The following is a 19062-nucleotide window of genomic DNA, read 5'->3' on the forward strand; positions in this document are numbered from 1 at the left end:
TAAGTTCTTTTATTTGTTACGTTGTGTCGTTGTTGTATTATGATAAGTTGGCTGAATATTAAAAAAAGAATTTTAAAAGATATTTTATTTTTTGTTCGAATATTCTCCGTAAAAACTATTTGCATCTTCTCCTTTAAAAATGGCGACTTCCTTGGATTTGCAATGTTTATCATCTACTGAACAGTAAGAAACTAAAAAATGATATCGATTGGTTGTCGAGCTCATCGAAATATATCCATTTTACTTGCATTTGCTATTGACTTATTCATTTAAGAAAGAGACACGAAAGTTAAGAATTTGTTGTAGAATCCAAGATGTATTTTAAAAGGATACAGTCTGCCTCGTTTCCGTTCCATCACTTTTTGATAATTTTTATCTTCTTTTTTGAAAAAAAAAACCCAGACCCATTAGCAAATATCAGTTGAATTTGATGCAAGGCAAAAATTGTAAGATTTCTCTTTGTACAAAATTCTCAGGTCCAGTACTTATAGTTACTTGAATTTATAGCTTGAATTACCCATTCTCTCACCAGAGATCGTGCTACACAAGCTTCGCTTATACCTCTGTCAACGCCGGAAAAATAGTCTGTCACATGATCAAAACAAGCATGGCGAGCACATGGCATTGTTGATTCGCTTCTTCTGTACAATCAGCGTGAAGGGAAGTCATGGACGGGCAATGACTTTGAGGACACGTTTAAAAACATCACAGGAGATGACATTGCTGCTGATTTATGTAAAATCATCGATGAATCGGTAGTGTACAGAAACTGATTTTTCAAACTTCTGTCAAACTAGATCATGTGATCATATTTTAATGTTTACCTCCGCAAAATAGTTCCTCCAGTAACGTTGAAATAAAAATAAATAACGGCATTAAAGAAATAATTTTAATTATTCATAATCATATTCATAGACAAAAGGAATAATTACATAGATTTTTATTACATTTTGCCCATCGTTTAAGTTTGTACAAGAATCTTGTACATCGGGCGTTGACAGAGGTGTAAGCGAAGCTTGTGTATAGCACGACCTCTGGTGAGAGAATGTGAATTACCTACAAAGGTTTTTACCTACATGAAGTAGGTTTATTTATCTACTTTTATATCATGGTAAAAAGTAATATTACATACTAACCGAGCATTGGAGTAAATATTACATACCATTTGTTCCATATTTTTAGAACATCAAATTAAAATAAAAGTACTGAAGTGAATGTACTTTATTATTTCTTGAAAATCTATACCTGGGTTTTAAGAAAACCTTCTAAAATTGATGAAATCATAATGAATTAATCAAAATAAACTGTAATTTATTAAACATTTTTTCCACTCTGAAATAAATGATATGATTATGAACATCTAAGACTCTTTAAATTTGATGTAAATTTTAAATAATTGATTAGTCTGCAAATAATTGATAAGTCTGCAAATAATTGATAAGTCTGCAGTCCAATTTAGAGAGATCTCATGCATTATTGAAGGATCATATATTTACCAGGTACTTCAGTTTTTACTATAATTAGTACAATGACAGATTTTGCAAGATTTTCTAAAAACCCAGTTCTCAAATTTATTAAATTAGGAAACTTGTACACCTGTACCATTTGTTGATACTGTTTAATAATATCAGTGTTTTTCTTTTTTTCAGCATTTGTCAGTACTTAAAAACACTAGAAAAGGATGTTGAAAAAAAGATTAAGAAACTTGAATGTGATTGTTCACAGTTACAGCTACTCTTTAAGCCATGGTAATTTTTAAGTATATAAATTTTATATAATCAGATTCAATCAAATATCAGAACCCTTTTTTGAATTACTAATTACACATTAATCAATTACTATTGTAGAATTTTATAGACACAGATTCACTAATTGTACTTTCAATAATAATTCAAATTATCCTCGGCATGTTGCCGGATACTTATATCATTCTTGTACATGTAGACAATTAATCTTTATTGTTCAGAAAATTAACACATACTGTATTATATGACTTGAAGCTTTATACTTATACATGCATATTTTCTCTCAAATCTTTGTTTATCACTTGATGCTGTGTTATTTTCTTTTCTTTTTCATGCATAATGTGTTTAAAGGGGCATATAGACCTGATGGGCCGGGTGTTAAATCTATGCTTACAGTTGTTGATATTACAATTGGAAATGTATACACATGTCACTATGAATAAATTACTTACTTACACTATTAAATGTAATGTATATTTTTGACAGGCCAAAAAACGGCAAAGGAAGCAATAATATCAAAGCACCAATAAATGATGACAAGTGTTTATCTGATGAAAGAAAAAGATGTGATGAACAGATGGAAAGTAGTAATCTTATAGAAAGTCCTGCGGGTAACTAAAGTAGTAATCTTTTAAAATTCTACAGGTAAATAAAGTAATAATCCTAAAGAAAGTCCTAAGGTAAATAAAGTAGTAATCCTTAGTCCTAAAGAAAGTCCTACAGGTGATTAAAGTAGCAATCCTGTAGAAAGTCCTACAGGTGAATTAAGAGTATACATGTACAATTTTTAGACTATACATGTACATGAACCTGGCTCTGTAATCTGTATGCCCAGTACATGTATATCATTTGAAAAAAAAGTGTTTTGAGTGGAAGAGTTTTATTAATGGATTTAAGGATAAATATTTTTTCTTGCATATATGTGCACAATCAGCTTTTTTAATTTACCCAAAGATAGAGAATGCAATTTCTAAGTTTTTTAAACAACCTGCATGTACACATATTGGACTGCATTCTGCTCTTCAGGTTATTTTGTAAAAGTTTACATGATGAAGGGCACCCTTTTAGATAGATTGAAAAAAAAATGATTTATATGTATTTGTGTAATTATCACATGCAAACATTTTAGAAAGTTTAACACCAGCTGAGAGAGAGGCACTTAATGCCATGGAAAAACTTCTTGCAAAAGCTCAAAAAGCAAGGACATTGCAAAAGAAGGCAAGTTGATATTAAACCATATCAAAATGATTCAAACTGTGTTTGAAATTTTTCAGGGAGTATACATGGTATATAGGCAAAAAATGTTTATCTAAGTGCTCTAGTAATTTAATTGATTATGGTAAGACATAAAGGCAATTATTAAATTAAATGACAGAGATATACTGCATGTGATGCTGACTGCAATCTAAACAACACATTTTTTTTACAACAAAAGAAGGTCCATGTTGCATTGGAATTGAACATAAACAATTTATTGAATTATTTTCTTCGTATTCAGACAGAGGATTGTCCTAAAAGTTACTCAAGGACTGTTGCTCCATCTTCCCAAAAGAAAGAGCTGAAGATAGATGAAAATGAAAAAGCAAAAAGTGTTTTGTCTAATGAAATAATGAATTCCTCATCTAAAACTTCTATCAAAAAGCCTTCTGAGAAATCAAATGCACAAAGCAGAAAATTTAGCAGAAATCCTGCACCACCATCAAACAAAAGTCACATCAAGGCTCCTTTTCAAACAAATCCTGGTCTGTCATTTCCGAAAAACTCCACAAATCAAGAAGCAATGATCAGAGGAACAAAGAATAAGAAGTTAGTAGGGAGAGGGCATGTAGGGAGGGTTGGAACAAGATCCACAACCAGGGCACCTGCTGTCACTGACCAGAGAGCTCCTACTGTCACTGAGAAGACAGCACCTGCTGTCAATGACAAGGTCAAGTCAGCTAGCCAGAGCAACAGTCCTGACCCAGTCTGTGAAGACTCGACTAGGCTGGAGACAAACCAACGTAACCATAGTGATGCTGATGATGTTTCACCTCGGTCAGCTTCGGCCAGTCATGTACAGAAGCATGATTCACACACCACTCAGGCTTGTCACATTGACTCCAAATCTACAAATGTAGAAAAAAATTGTAATGACAGGGATGTTAGGGCAACAAATACTGAGCCTAAGAAAGATAACAGATTTAACTTGTACAGAGATGGGTGAGTACACATATAGATAGAACTTTTGAAGCACAATCTCTTTTAACCTTGACCTTTGTGACTGATCAATCAGTAAATTACCATATATAGAATGATAAATGAAGGACATGTGTAGTATACTAAAACACTTTCTTGTCATCAAAGAAAAAGCATAATAACTGTCAGAATGTCCATTTTTTAGGAGCCAAGTTGAGATACCATCGAAGCTGAGAAAGCTAGTGTCCGTGAACCACAGACTGAGACAGAAATTATCGGTCGTTAGAGTCACAAAAAAGGTGGATTCTACCAAGTCTGGACAGGACTTCATTGAATCAGTGGAGAGACTGGTAAGGAGAGTTCCAGGGATGGGAGGTCTTGTATATACAGTATTATTATACTTTCATGTTAAATACTGAAATCTGATTGGTTTAGACACAGTTGATAATCCGTTCTATTACCCTCAGCGTTAGCAACACACTTGGCAACGGGTAACACAACGAATTCTTACATGCACGTACGGTTTGCTGTAGAATTCACGCCATTTCTATATAAAAGCAGTAAAATTTTCTCTAATATTAAGACGTTCAGTATAATAAAATGAATAGTGCCTGTTTGGGAGGATAACAGTTGAAATTGACACCCCTCGAAAACCATTGTCAACCTCCGCTTCACGTCGGTTGACAGTGGTTTTCTTGGGTTGTCAATTTCAACTGTTACCCTCCCAAACAGGCACTATTTATATAACGGTACCTTATTGACATAAAATTGTTTGACTTGAAATTTGAAAACATAATACACACATGTACATTGAAGTGTAAAGTATCTGTTTATTCTGTTTATATTTAAAGATAAAGAGAGAACATCTAAAGTCAAACTTTAACAGATAAATATATATGTACTGTAAATGAATAAAGGAACATAAGCCTTAGTATTTATTACCATGACAGTTTTTCATAGACAGCTATCATGTACATATATGTATTTTAACTGGAACCTTTTGAGTATGACAGATTGCATACAAAAATGATAAATTTAACAAATATGAAAATCTACAATTGATGTACAGTTTGTGATGGTTTGTTTGTTCAGTTTGAGCAAGATCCGGGATATAAATCAGCCCTGGCAGCTCAGAGGGTGGAACATGAGTACAGGAACCTGGGGAAGATGTTGGAAGGACTGACAGATGGCATATCCATGGGTAAATATTAATTTTTTTTACATCACTAAAAATGTAAAACATTTTAATCATTAACATCTTGCAAACCGTGATCATTAATACCATTGAACATAGATGACTCAGGTTGAATTTCCGGATGTAAATTATTGCACCACGCTGTTTATTTAGTGAACATTCTGTTCAGCATTCTCAAAGTACATGTACTAAGTTTTATCCTATTAAGATTGGTATGTTAACAGCAATGATTTAAAGTATGTAATTTGGGAAATTGAGATATTTCTTTTATATTCTACACAATTACTTCATATTTATTATTTCAATTTTAATGATTTTAAAAAGAATTTTCTACCAAAACAGACCAAATACATTAACATGATTTCCAGTTTCGAGTTATTGCCCTTCTGTGGTATTGATAAAAAATGTTCTACTGTTTTATTGGTGATGGGATGAACCTTAAACCAACTGTCTGGGTCAAAGTTTAAGGTAATAGCAGATTTGTGTGTAAAATCCTTGTCTGGACTATTTATTCTCTTCTTTTGCCCAATCTACTGTAGCTTTCTTATAACTGGTAACCGTGAGGAATTACTATTCACGTAAAGTCACAAGAAGCACATCTCTGAGATTTTTAAATCTCACCTTTATTTTACGGACAGATGTACTTTACCGCTAAATGAAACTGTGATAAACTAGCGATTTGATGCAAAATGGTTGAATCACAGAATTAAGTACGCGTATTTGCATGAAATATGGAATCTAGAGTATTTCATACATGAGTCTCAGGATAAAGGATTTGCAGTTACCTTGAATCGTAGGTCAAAGGTCAAGGTCATATGAGAACTCTTTGAGGAGTCCTTGTCTAGACCATATATTATTTACCTTTTATCATATCTTGCTCATATTTCACGTAAGTAGTGCTTATGGATAAAGGGTATGCAGTGACCTTGAACCAAATTTTTAGGTCATTGGCCAACATCATAACATATACCTATGACATCCAGTTTTGGACCTTAATTTTCTCCCTTTGACCATATCTTGCTCGGACTTTATAGACCTTTGTACAAACTACTTTTCTAGAACTTAGATGTTTTCCTCTTGGTTGTATCTACCTTATACTACATCCATACAATACCTGATTAATATAGGATGTGTCATAATCTAAAACTAAACTTTTAAGTCAGAGGATAAGGTCAAGCAAAGTCCTCTAAATTATTTCATGTTTATGTCCTGTATTTAAGAGGGGACCCTTTGAGATGGTCCCCATCTCAATGATGTCTACTTTTTTACTGTTGTCATTTTTTACCATTATCATTTGGTTGTAAAAATGGTAAGGAGGTGGTTTTCATTATTGCAATTATTGTAACATACACATGTATTGGCCCACCTGTTTTCAGATGAAACGCCTGTGTATGAAGTTTTGAGGACAAAGAATATACTGGAAACAGTCTTAACAAGATTTTATCAACTTCAAGAAGAATGGGATTCTGAAGATATTGGTATGATTTATTGAATGTTTATATAAACAAGTTTGATGTTTAAAAGTCAGTAATCAGAGATACACAGAAATGATGCAGTCTTCAAGGTTTCCTTGTGAATGTATTTGAATATTCTTATTGTGATGATATATCTTAGAAGTACAATATAATACCGGTAATGATATATCTTTATTGTTTTCAGATTGCATCAATGAGCTGGCATTGTGCCAAGCTCACAGAGAGCCTAAATGGAATCCTCCACCTCCCACCACCAGGTCAGATATGATGTGGTCTCCATTTTCTAGTAAGTCTATTTTGTTTCTCCATTTGATGGTTTTCATCCTTTTTCTTAGGCTGATAGGGCTTACTGTAAGTCTTATATTTTTACTGTTGCAAACCTTTGGGTAACTGCTATAGTAAACCATAGTAAACAACTTCCTCACTGGTATTGTCCACAGCACAAATGCTAGTATATAAGTTACTAGCAATTGACTTTATGTACCATGTGCTGAAATGATGATATTTAAGTACATGTACATGTATCAAATTTTAGAACACTGACACAGGCTATATCTATCTGATTACAGGTGAATGTGTTTTACCTGAGCTGAATTCTCGAGTACAGTACAGGTCAACAAAACAGCTGGAGCGCTATATACACCTGATGTTCCAGATTCAGTACCAACACTTGGTCTGTTTACTACAGCAGTCCATCATCTCAGTCATAACCAAACAAATGGAGTCCCCAGGACTCTCAGCCAGGTAATTCAGGCCCAATCTCTAACGCATTCCTTACAAGGTTAAGTACTAAACCAAAAGATTGTCAATAATTGCATTTGTTGTGGTTTTGCCAGCAATCAATTTACTAGAGAGAACATTAACTTTTTGTCTAATGATATGCGATATCTTTTTAAGAATTTACTACATATATAGTATTGAATTTGTACTAGGGAGTATTATAGTACAAGCATCATCTTTTTTCAGTGATTACCTCCAATTGTTGAGGACTCTCTGTTTCATGACCAACTCCAAAACCTACCCAGTGATTGTTGTGGATACCGTGGAGACAGACAAAGACTCCTCAGATTAATATGACCGGTTATATACATGTATCTATTTATCATCAGCTTTTATATGGATATGTTATCAATAAAATTTATTTTCTTACACTCTTTCTCTGTTGTTACTCTGTCTTAAAGCTGAACACTGCTCATAAATAGGCACTGTCACGCAGGTATATAAACCCTTCGATTTCATTTCACCCGGTTGCACACCTGAAATTTGTGGTTGACAAGTAGTACATGTATTCCTTTTGTGGTTTGAGATTTTGTGCATATATATCTTGTTTCATGTGTATTTTCTGTTTGTAAATTATGTCTTTTCCTGTTTATTTCATGTAAGTATTCTCCTGGCTTGGAAAAAGTGTGTAAAATTTGATAATTTCATCGCGACTGAGTAACACAGTGACGCAAGATGTACGTCTACACAGGCGAGACCTCTACAGCGAAATAATTTAAACTTTTAAGAGGTCTGTGGATTTTATAGGGGTTGTAGTAATAGTGGAGATGAAAGAGAAATATGTGTTCAGATTTAAGATCATAAAAAAATGATCTACTTCAAAGAAGATCAATCTTTGGTACATTAGGCTGTGATGTTTCACCTCACTATGGAATTTACACACTTTTTGTACATCCCTGATTACATCTCATTTAAACTATAGACATCAGTATAATTGCATGGACTTGGTTGGAATATGAAGATATTATTACTTATTAGGTTTGTAACTGACTGTGTACAGAAATTTGTGGGGTCGGTAAAGTCCATAGAAGGCGAGGCGGAGCCGAGCCTTCTATGGACTTTACCGATCTCACAAATTTCTTTACACAGTCAGTAACAAACCTAATAAGTGTTTTGTTTTGTCGAGGACCTAAAGTTTGATATGTAAACAAACAGAAGATAATACATAATATTAAAATTCATTGCTTAATTCTCTAATTTTTCACCTTTCTCGTCAGTCATCTGTGCAAACCTGGATGCCATATTGTAGGATCATAATATTATGTCACGAGCAAAGGGGGGTCACTCTTAATATTTTGGGGCTTAAAAATCAAAGGTATGGTTGAACATTTGTGTAAAAAATCAGCTTAAATAACGTTACGTCCGCCATGTTGCCGTATAAATTTTGACGCTCGCCGTATAAAGAAATTTGTTTTGCCTCGAACTAGAATGTCTCGACGTCATTGGATGAATCGCGTCACGTGATTGCCTTATAAATTTCTTTACACGGCGGGCGTCAAAATTTAAACGGCAACATGGTGGACGTAACGTTATTTGAGCTTATTTTTAACACAAACGTTCAACCATACCTTTAATTTTTAAGCCCCAAAATATTTAGAGTGACTCCCCTTTTGCCCGTGACGTAATAAAACGATCCTATATACAATGGCATCCAGTTTTGCACAGACGACTGACGAGAAAGGTACAGAATTAGATAATAAGCCTATGAATTTAATTGGTATATATTATCTTTTGTTGTTTACATATCAAATTTAGGGTCCTCGACAAAACAAAACACTTATTAGGTTTGTTACTGACTTATTCCAGAAATTTGTGGGGTCGGTAAAGTCCATAGAAGGCTCGGCTCCGCCTCGCCTTCTATAAACTTTACCGACCCCACAAATTTCTGTAAACAGTCAGTAACAAACCTAATAAGTAATATTATAAGGCAATCATGTGACGCTATTCATCCAATGACGTCGAGACATTCCAGTCCGAGGCAAAACAATAAAAAATGTTGGGGTAATTCTATATCTCTTGGGTATACCAGTAAATATGCAGCTATAGCTATCCTTTGTCCTTTGGCTGCAAAGCTGTAGTTTTCAAGATATGTGGATGACTGTCAAGATTATGGCAACTACATTAGTATAGTTAGAATGTCCACCATTGGACTCTGGATTAGCATTTTTATTGAACTACATATACATGGGTTCACCTTCAAGATGTATTTATTCATTTAAGAAGACTTGTTATGAAATTGGAGCTTCTGGTTGTTAATCTTAATGTTTTGGCTTTATTGTGTTTTATTAGCCAGATGAATTTTTGATGATACCCCATTAAATTATTTTCACTTTGAGAATGTTATTGTACAATGTATTATGATCTCTTATATTTACATTCCATATGGAAGTGTGCACAACTCAATTTGTTTTCACACCCCATCACAGTTATGAGACTTCATCTTTCAAAATGTAATGATTCAATTTGAATGGCTTAAAGAGGTATAAGATATACATTGTAACTGATCAAACACTGACGACTTAAGAACTGTGTTAAAGAAAAACTTGGTTATATATTCCAGATAAAAACATGTCCAAAAGCTGTGCAATTTTTCTTTCTTGCTTACCAGGCCAGTACTTTTTATGTGAAAATCCATACTGGATGATGAACAAACAAGTGAATAAAAAAAATAACCAGTTTGTTTTCATAATCTTCACATATACCTTTATTTACAAAATACTGTACTCAATATCACACATATAATTTAATGTACAAAGGGCAAGGAAAAATCCAAGAATAATTGATCCCCTTTGTAAAATACTTGATAGATCTAGTAGATTCTGCAAACTTGCTTGATGAGGCATGATTTACAATCCCATGATGGTAAATATTATGTCAATAAGATTAGAAATTTTAAAAAAGTTTCACAACAGTACATTAATGGACGTGCAGTGCAAGCTTTGATCTGGCAACAGATCTAAACAGACAGACAGAAGCAGTGAGATATAAAGTCTAAAAGGGGGCAATCTGGACGGTTACTGGTATCCCTGCAGCTTGAGAGTGGTAGGGTACCTAGTGCGCACACTGACACACTTGTCTCTATCAATGAATATACTGTTCTTCTTGCAGGCAATTTCCTTCTCCAGAGCCATCCTGTTATCCTGGAGGTCCTTTCGGGAGTTCTCGGCATTGTTCAGTTGTTCGGTTAGAGCATCAATAGACTGAGCAATTTCATTCACCTCACCCACCAATCTGAAAAATCAAAATGTTGTTAAATTTTGCCTGATAAATCAAATACATATAATATTTATACAATGCATCATTTTGTTGTTATTCTTTACAGTGATATAGATCAAGGAGAAATTTAGAATATAACTCTCTTCATTTAACATGCTGAATTCATCTAAAGACAAAATACTAGTAAACAGAAAAAATGCATGCATCATCTGTTGATGTAACCATTAACAATTTGAATTTCAGGAAAAGCCTCCTTACTTATATTGTACTGGGTCACGGCAGAGCTCGACTCCAGGCCTGTATGTGCGGTTGTTGAGGCGAGTTTGAGAAACCTTCATTGGATTTTCCTTATCTCTGATTGCCTTCCTAAGCATATCAATGTTCTTCTCCATCTGGCAAATTTCATCACACATCTGGAAAAAAATTTTGATTTATTAATTGCAATAAAGTTCAGAAAAGGTTAGGGGGAATGAATGAGGAGTACATGTAAACAGGTAAAGCTTCCATGAAATATTGATAACAATACCTTTCTGAGATTTTCTTCCATTTTAGATTTAGCATCCTCCATTTCTTCAAGGCGTTTCTGGAAGCAGACATCCACTGTGTCACACTGCTCTCGCATGTCTCTGGAGGTGTCCGACAGAATGTTATCGATCAGCTGTCTCAGCTGAATGGACGCCATCCTCTCGTGCTCTGCTCGGACGATGTTGTCATGTGTAAACTGGGCCCAGGATTCAGGAGTAGACTGACTATAAAAAGATTAATCCATTGCTCAGATGTCAGAGAGGAAATACATGTACAACTTTATTTTTTCAATTGCTTTACTAAAATTTTCTTCTTGTTTTTCTGTTAGTCATTGGTATTTCATCTGTCAACATTGTTTTACATTTGTGAGGTCTTGCAAGTATTTTAAAGTTAGACCTCAGGTAATAATGAATGATAGATTGATAATTCATTCCTTACATCTCCTCAAACTTGGCTGCACCAGAGTAGAACTGCTTATCAGTATGCTCATTCCTGAGGGCACCAGATTTGCTATCAATCTCAAGAGCCTCTTTTTTATCACTCCAGTCCATTTCAAGATTTTGTTTTGCATTTCTATTTAACCTTGATAAAAAAAATTATTGGTATGGTGAGTATTTGGTGGATTCTTTTACAAAACACACAAATGGCTAAGACATCAAGAATTTTCAAACTACTCACTTTATTTGCTTATCGGACTGGTCAATTGTTTTCTTGAGCAAATCTTGAACATTGTTGATAATTTCAACTTCCTGAAAGTAATTATTTAGTACACATGTATTCAAATTAATTACTCTGTATCAAAAGTGTCAGATTAAGGATTTTAAAGATTATATATTTATGCAATTCTCATTTAGAACGTTTAAATTAATAACTTACTTTAAGTAGTCCAAGTTCTACGTTATCCTGTACCAAATCTACACCTTGTCTTCTCTGTCGGCAGTTCAAGTTATCTGTGGCTATGTGAAGAGGAATTTCTGTAGCACGCAAAGCATTTTCCAATCTTTTCTTCTGTGACAACAGCAGATCAGTTTCAGAGATGACATCTTGAATTTCTCTTTCTAATTCAAATTTCCAAAAGTTAATATCTTGAATTCTCTCTCCCAACTTCTTTGTCACCTCTGTTTGCGTTTTGTTTGTAATAGCCTCTGTTTCGCTGGCCGTTCTCTTAGATTCATGGCGAATTCTCTCAGCATTATCTCTGTCGACAAAAGATTGATAATACTTAGAATAATTGGTTTCGTGCCACTCCGGAGGGTTATACTTTGAAGCCCTGAAACCCATCGTGGAGATTCCCATATCGTTTCCTGTGTTGCCCGTGTAAGTGATTTCCATCTCAGCATTACGAGAGCCTCCTGATGTTTCGGCGATCTGCACTTGTGGCCTCTCCGGAGGGATTTCCCTGCTCATTAATGTTGCTGTGGCCATGATTTTTGTTCAGTTCCAATTTATGATAGTTAAACACTCGTGTCACACTCACATGTGTGACCAGAAACTCCACTAAAAACTAGAGGAGTCTACCTCACTACCAACTTGATAAAATGTTGGTTGTTGTTGGTCGCTATGGCAGACACGACTTCCGGTGTAGTCAAGAAGATCACGTGGCTATTAAAATAAGAACGATAACTCGTAATACAAGTACAGAAACTACTCATGGGAATTTAACTGATCCAAATGCAGTAGTCAATATCTAGCGGATGCAAAGACTAACTAATACAATGATATAACTGTTTCGCTAAACCATTCCCTGTCCCTTTCTGTTATTTATGTCTCTGGCCGTCGCACAATGATATTTTTCATGACTTTGGACTGAAGTCATGAAAAATACCACTGTGTGATGGAATAGGGGAAAAACTAATGTACGTACAATACATATATTCCGTACTTTAATTATTTTGATTCAATCCTTGCACTTTAAACTGCTCGTGAAATCTGCAATTGATCAATTCATTGAAAATTAATGTGATAATATCTGTACAATATAATTAAATTTTACCTCTCATGTTTATGGCGCACCGTTATAATAATTTTCGAGGTATTTTCTGATATCAGAAAATGATTTTTTTTGATATCGAATTTCTGATATTAGAAAATTATTTTTTTAAATCAGAAAATCGATTTTCAGACATTATTTTTTATATCACAAATATGGGGCGCTGTTTTATATGAGGTGCTGGTTTAATATTTTTGTTATATTTTCTGATATCAAAAAATAAATATTTGATATCAATAATTCGAATTATTGATATCAAAAACTAATTCTTGATATAAAAAATTCTTTATATTAAAATTCTTTATATCAAAAAATCTATTTTTTGATTTCAAAAACTCATTTTTTTTTATCAGAAAATGAATCCCGTTTTCTGATATTAAGAATTCCAATTTTTGATATCACAAAATCATGTTCACTCTCTGTATTCAAAGCAAGCTCTGATTCATTTACCGGTACATAGTTATGCAAGGTTGAACTTGAGGCACTGTAAACAGCTTGCTAAGCAAATATAATTTTTGTTGTACAGCGCCTTTTTTGTGACCTTGATCTTTATGATAAAAGCTCAGTCAGGACATGCTGTATTCTCAGGTCACATGCAGATTTTTGGTCAAGCTTTAAATAATTTTTAATGACAAGATATGGCCAAGGCAGGAACTGTGCATTTTTTAAGTGGCCTTGTTCTTGCACAAATGACCTTGTGTCAAGATCATGACTGACCCTCAGGTCATAAGCAATCTTTATGGGAATTTAAACTTCCAGTGTTTCTCCATAAGAAAGGTATAGAGTGAACAAATTATGCATTTTTCCAGTGACCTTGAATTGCACAAACAACCTTGGGTCAAAATCACAATCATGCAAACCCTTTGGTCATAAGCAATCTTTTGTGTGAAAAAGTAATGGTTCATACTGTCAGAATATAGGAAATACCAAAAACACAGTGCTGGATTAAAACAGTATGTTTATTCACATACTGAGGATACTCTCAGCAGAAATCTGCTGCTTATACAACATGATTGATGACATACACAATGAAATCATGTAAAAAGAGAGAAAGAGATAGATGAATGATCCCATAAGTTTGTCATTTGGACATGCAGGACTACTGTGTTTAATTATTAAAAAAAAAAGTTGACCAATATGTCTGTATTGATACATTTCTTGAAATGTTGATGGCATTATAAACATCCCATATTTGTGCAATAGTTATCTTTAATGGAAGGAAAACTTTGTTCTTCAACTGAGATTGACACCACAACCTTGTTTATCTGAACAGCAATTACAATTTCAAGTTGCAACAATTTAATATACCAGGTACACCAATGGAAAAGGATAAAAGATCCATATTTAAAAATGTTCTTTTCATTTTTAACAACAAATTCATATATGAAAACTTTTTCTTACAACAAACAGATCAAGATCAATTTTACAGTGTTGGTAAATTATTGAATAATTATCCACTTTTTGCACAGTTGTTTTTGTTCTTTTTGAAAATGTACGTTTGAATTTTCATAAAAAAACTATGTATAAAAAAATCTTTCATAACAAGCCAATTTAAAAATTTAATCCTAACACTTAATGGCAATAAAACAAATGCAAGAACAAAAAGAAAGTAAAAAAAATTACACTTAATGCACAAAGCAATAACAGTAGATGTTAGGACGAGTAACAATAGATTCAGTGCTATTTTATAAGAACATCTAACACCACCATATTCTACAACAAACTGTTACAGTCAAGTATAATTCATTCTGGATCATTTATCATTTTGAATTCTGTTGTGGTCATATTGCACATAATTCACACAATGCAGAATTGAAAAGAAAAACCATAACAAATAGTGTATCTGTTATTATTAATTTTATATTGATTGCTGACAGAACTTTTAATTTCAATCTGAAGAAAGCAATAGGTCGCATCAGAGCTGCCTTATCTGCAATGTTGGCTATGAAATAATCACAAAATGAGCACTATAGCTGGTTCTGTACAAAACTGGTTCCGCACAATATCTCTGAACCTCCACTCCACAGTACCGTCAAATTTATTTCATGATAACTCACTTGAATACCAAGTGCAGATATTGAATAACTTTATATGTACACTCACACAAATAACGCTATTGTCTGTTGCTATTTCGTATCTCTGAAAACCTCCACTTTAGTTTATTATACGCTTCAGGATTTCAAACATGTCATTGTCATGATTTTAAAATCCATTCTAAAATGACAAAAATCATGGGTAATAAATCTTATCCAAAATATTCCGATTTGATAAAACTCTTCTTTCTATTCTTTAGTTTCGTCCTTAATTTCTAGTTTGATCTGTTTAGCTTCCGTGTGCTCTGAAGCGTGGCCATTGTTTTCTGTGTATTCCTCAGCTTGCCGTTTAGATGTGAGGGTAACAGGGACACCAGCTATTGTAGTCACCTTGAACAGAATTTTCAGACATTAAGTATTACACATACTTACTTTAACAAGCAGAAATTGATAATTTTACACAAAAAAATTTATTCATCCTTCTTTGGTAACAACTATCACAACAAACCAAAATCAATTTCAACAAGCAAAGCCCAAAAAACTAATGTGATGTTTAATGCCATATTCAATAGGGAAATGACACTATTTTCTATTAAAAGTTTACATGAAGTGATAAATACACATTATTCCTCATCATCTCAAACAATTGTCATATTAGAACTCAATTTCTAGTTTTATGGTAATCACTTAACAACCATAAATCTATCATAAAGCCCTTTGGGCTTTATAGGATTTGATCCCCCCACGACCAAAATGATCACCACATTATACTTGAAGAATGATTCCTTATACCTTAATAAAAGATCATAAAAAGGGTGATAACTCTGTCAATAAATTTTTGTTTACCCTGAGAATTTTAATAAAAAATTTCCTTTAATAATAATAAAAAATTTGCTTTATTTACAAATACAGATTTCTATAGATATTATGTTTATTTCTTACCTACCATTCAACATGTTTAATACTTCCATCATGTACATGTTTATTGCATAATTTGCATTAGGCTTTAAATACAAATTAGTACAACAACAAATTTTCAACAAAATGCATATTACATGAATTATCTCAACACACACCGATATAGAGCTAACTAAAACATCAGTATAAGAATGGTTTGCTTACCAACAACTGTTGCTGTGGGACGTGAGAACCAGAAGTGCTGACAAGCTGCACAGCTGACTGGGGAAACAGAGTGATCCCCCCTGCTTGAGATGTGACTGGCTGGCTGAGGATGGTAGCTGCCTGGGTCTGGGCCGGAGGGGCAGCAGACATCACAGTGATGGGCTGACCGGGCTGCTGCTGTACGATGCCCATGTTCATGCCTTGCCCACTTGTGAGATTTCTAACGAGTGTCACAGGCTTAAGGCCTCCAGCTGACACTACTGCTTGAATTTTCTCTGCAAGGTTAAGAAGATTCCCTTAAATAATAATATTCTGTTTTCAGTGCTATTAAAATGAGATTTGGTTATAACTGATAACCTAAGTGCCATGCTAAATCAAGCTTGGCTGGGGTTTCAATAGTAATTTTTAGTCAAGCATGCATAAAAAAGTATTTTTATTTTGAAAATGGCTATTGTTAGATGTGGAGAACCCCCATTTTTTATGCACTTTTTATATTAGATTTCTCATGAGAGGAAAATGAGCCATGTGTCACAAATAAAAACACATACTAATACCTGCTGCTGGGCACTTATTATGCACAAGCTCGTACTTTGTCTTAAAGTTTGGACTGACAAAAATTAGTTCTGACTCTTTGATGTAACATCAGTATACTGTGGTTTCATCAATATTCGTTGAATATCAATCTTCGTGGATTTCGTTGTTTAGTTGATCCACAAAATTAAAAGTTCATTGGAGTGCAATTTTTATTAACATTTTGTATTGATAGGGTCATTGGCCACGAATTTACGTATCCTTGAAACTGTGATTTTCACTTTATCCACGAAAATTGATGCCCTTGAATATTAATGAAACCACAGTATCTGACAATATTTATATTAGAAAGTACCTTCAACATTTTTATGAGCAGGTATATTCCCTCTTTGCCTTTCAAATTCCACTATACCTTGTAACTGAGGATTGATTTCTTTTTTGATCTCCATATGTGATCCATTAGTAAGAGATGACACTGCAGACGGCCCATTCAGCACCACCTGAGTGGCGTTAGACATGATGACTTTTGGCTTGGTGATGACAGTAGGCAGCTGATGGATAGCCGAAGTGGCGGTAGGATTCAGGGAGGAAGTGGCTGTCACAGTCACAGGAGATAGCACTCTAGAGCCTACAAACAACCATACAAAGTAATTAAGTATACAGACCTACTTTTCAAATTTACACAGAATAACAATTTTTATGCTAAATATAAAGGTGGTTTTTTTTACATACTTTTCATATTTACAAAGAGCAATTATTCAAATGCTGAGTATAAAGTACATAAAGCTACTTTTCACATTAACAGCAGAAATCAATCCAAATCTCAAGATAAATGATTTCAATTTTGTTTTGATGTTCCTGTCCCACAAAGTAAGCAGACATACACGTACCTGCTGGTGAACCTGGAGCGGACTGACTGATTCTATACAAGTCTGCGGCCTGCTGTGTTGTTAAAATCTGGGGATGGGTCATTACTCCATGCTGACTGTGAATATCACCTTCAAAGCCTTCAGGGATTGGACTGCTTTCTCTTGATAAACTGTCTGGAGTGAAGGTTCCAGCTGTGTGACTTGGGGAAGCAGGCGCTGACCTTTAATGCAAGCAAATGATAAATAGGTAAAAACTAAAGTATTTTGTTGATAAGGAACCTAACAATGATAAAAGTCATTCAATACTCTTCTAACATGGTACCTTGTGGATAATCCTCCAAACGGTGTTCTAAAGCATGGTACACCTCTCTGCCGCCTTTTCCTGAATGCCTGCGCTGTTAACTTGGCTTCTGATGCTGGGTCTATCCGCCAGAATGAACCCTTGCCTGGCTCATCCTGGGAGCGTGGAACTTTCACAAAGTACCGATTCAGTGAAAGATTGTGACGTATTGAATTCTAAAAATTAATTCATGAAATTAAAGACAACGAAATAGGAAACATTAGTGTTAATAAAATTTTATATTTAAAAAAAAAAGCAATCTGTTAGGCCAAAAAAAATTAATGATTTGTTTCTCAGGCACCGCCGCATCAGTAAAATTATCGCCGCATCAAACTTTTTTATCGTTATTTTCCCGGGTTTTTCATATCTTATCATTATCGGTTTTCTCTACTTTGGAATCTATGTAAACAAACGCTGAGAATAAATGCTTGTCTCTGTCAGTGAAAACGTTATTTTATCTGACACATCTACCCATTGACAAACCTAGGGGGCTACTTGGGCTAAATACAAGTTTATGTAAATATAAGTAATCGCTTTGTGGTCGGTAACTTCGCCAGAATTTCCTCAGAAAGTGAGGTTGAAGTTGCCCTGTATTCTGATTTCACGATCGTGAAAGTTAACCCCTAATGCAATAAAATGATAATTATCTAATTCAAAAGACATTTTCATAGCCTAAATTAACCCCTTTTGTGATTAATAACTAGCGACTGTCTTATCTTTAGACGTTATAAATAAGGTTGATGCAACCACTTAGGCCCCTACTGTGCACTGAAAATTACAACCGATGTTTATAACTTTAGGTGCTGATTTTATAATTAGTTGGTAACTTGTAATTAGTTAATAACTTTGCCAAGTTAATGCTAAAATAATCATAAAACCGTTTGTCTACAGTTATCTTTAAAGTTAAACAGATCCAACTATATGACGGTTGTAATTGGGTCAAACGGTTTGACTAATACCTCCAAAATACACTGAAACACATAGACTGGTTTTATTTGTCATTTAGCCAACACATTTACGAAACATTTCATCTACAAAATGTATGAATACACATAATAAATTTTAA

The 19062-nt window shown here is 34.0% G+C and overlaps 3 protein-coding genes across 3 annotated transcripts in view; 1 reads left to right on the forward strand and 2 right to left on the reverse strand.

Moving 5' to 3' along the window:
- Positions 1 to 92: 92 nt before the first annotated feature.
- On the forward strand, positions 93 to 7741 carry LOC105320034 (uncharacterized). Its single transcript, XM_066066824.1, has 11 exons — positions 93 to 183; positions 1650 to 1748; positions 2232 to 2356; positions 2875 to 2967; positions 3248 to 3944; positions 4126 to 4270; positions 5013 to 5121; positions 6492 to 6593; positions 6775 to 6876; positions 7160 to 7334; positions 7557 to 7741. The coding sequence occupies exons 1-11, from the start codon at positions 140 to 142 to the stop codon at positions 7660 to 7662; spliced, it is 1797 nt and encodes a 598-aa protein (XP_065922896.1). The 5' UTR covers positions 93 to 139; the 3' UTR covers positions 7663 to 7741.
- A 2293-nt stretch (positions 7742 to 10034) lies between these two features.
- Positions 10035 to 12688, reverse strand: LOC105320035 (tektin-4). Its single transcript, XM_011417796.4, has 6 exons — positions 11988 to 12688; positions 11790 to 11860; positions 11550 to 11693; positions 11113 to 11335; positions 10845 to 10999; positions 10035 to 10601 (listed from the first exon to the last, which is right to left on the reverse strand). The coding sequence occupies exons 1-6, from the start codon at positions 12534 to 12536 to the stop codon at positions 10385 to 10387; spliced, it is 1359 nt and encodes a 452-aa protein (XP_011416098.3). The 5' UTR covers positions 12537 to 12688; the 3' UTR covers positions 10035 to 10384.
- Positions 12689 to 14934: 2246 nt separating this feature from the next.
- LOC105320036 (forkhead box protein K2) overlaps positions 14935 to 19062 on the reverse strand; it is a 6649-nt gene continuing 2521 nt past the window's right edge. Inside the window, exons 4-8 of the mRNA XM_011417797.4 lie at positions 17979 to 18172; positions 17678 to 17877; positions 17200 to 17415; positions 16257 to 16531; positions 14935 to 15524 (exon numbers count right to left, since the gene is read on the reverse strand). Coding sequence (XP_011416099.2) covers positions 15384 to 15524; positions 16257 to 16531; positions 17200 to 17415; positions 17678 to 17877; positions 17979 to 18172 — 1026 coding nt within the window. The 3' untranslated portion in view covers positions 14935 to 15383. The remainder of the gene's footprint in view (positions 15525 to 16256; positions 16532 to 17199; positions 17416 to 17677; positions 17878 to 17978; positions 18173 to 19062) is intronic.

This window comes from Magallana gigas, chromosome 7 (genome assembly GCF_963853765.1).
Source record: "Magallana gigas chromosome 7, xbMagGiga1.1, whole genome shotgun sequence".
Taxonomy (NCBI): domain Eukaryota; kingdom Metazoa; phylum Mollusca; class Bivalvia; order Ostreida; family Ostreidae; genus Magallana; species Magallana gigas.

What these genes read in the sequence shown, in the direction of transcription:
- LOC105320035 (XM_011417796.4), bottom strand. Translation starts at nt 12,536, where the DNA reads ATGGCCACAGCAACATTAATGAGCAGGGAAATCCCTCCGGAGAGGCCA. An exon ending in CAGTCCGATAAGCAAATAAA is followed by an intron (nt 11,694 to 11,789) that starts GTGAGTAGTTTG and finishes TTTTTTATCAAG; the next exon opens with GTTAAATAGAAATGCAAAAC. An exon ending in CGTGACCCAGTACAATATAA is followed by an intron (nt 10,602 to 10,844) that starts GTAAGGAGGCTT and finishes TTGATTTTTCAG; the next exon opens with ATTGGTGGGTGAGGTGAATG.
- LOC105320034 (XM_066066824.1), top strand. Translation starts at nt 140, where the DNA reads ATGGCGACTTCCTTGGATTTGCAATGTTTATCATCTACTGAACA. An exon ending in GACATTGCAAAAGAAGGCAA is followed by an intron (nt 2,968 to 3,247) that starts GTTGATATTAAA and finishes GTATTCAGACAG; the next exon opens with AGGATTGTCCTAAAAGTTAC. An exon ending in TCCCCAGGACTCTCAGCCAG is followed by an intron (nt 7,335 to 7,556) that starts GTAATTCAGGCC and finishes ATCTTTTTTCAG; the next exon opens with TGATTACCTCCAATTGTTGA.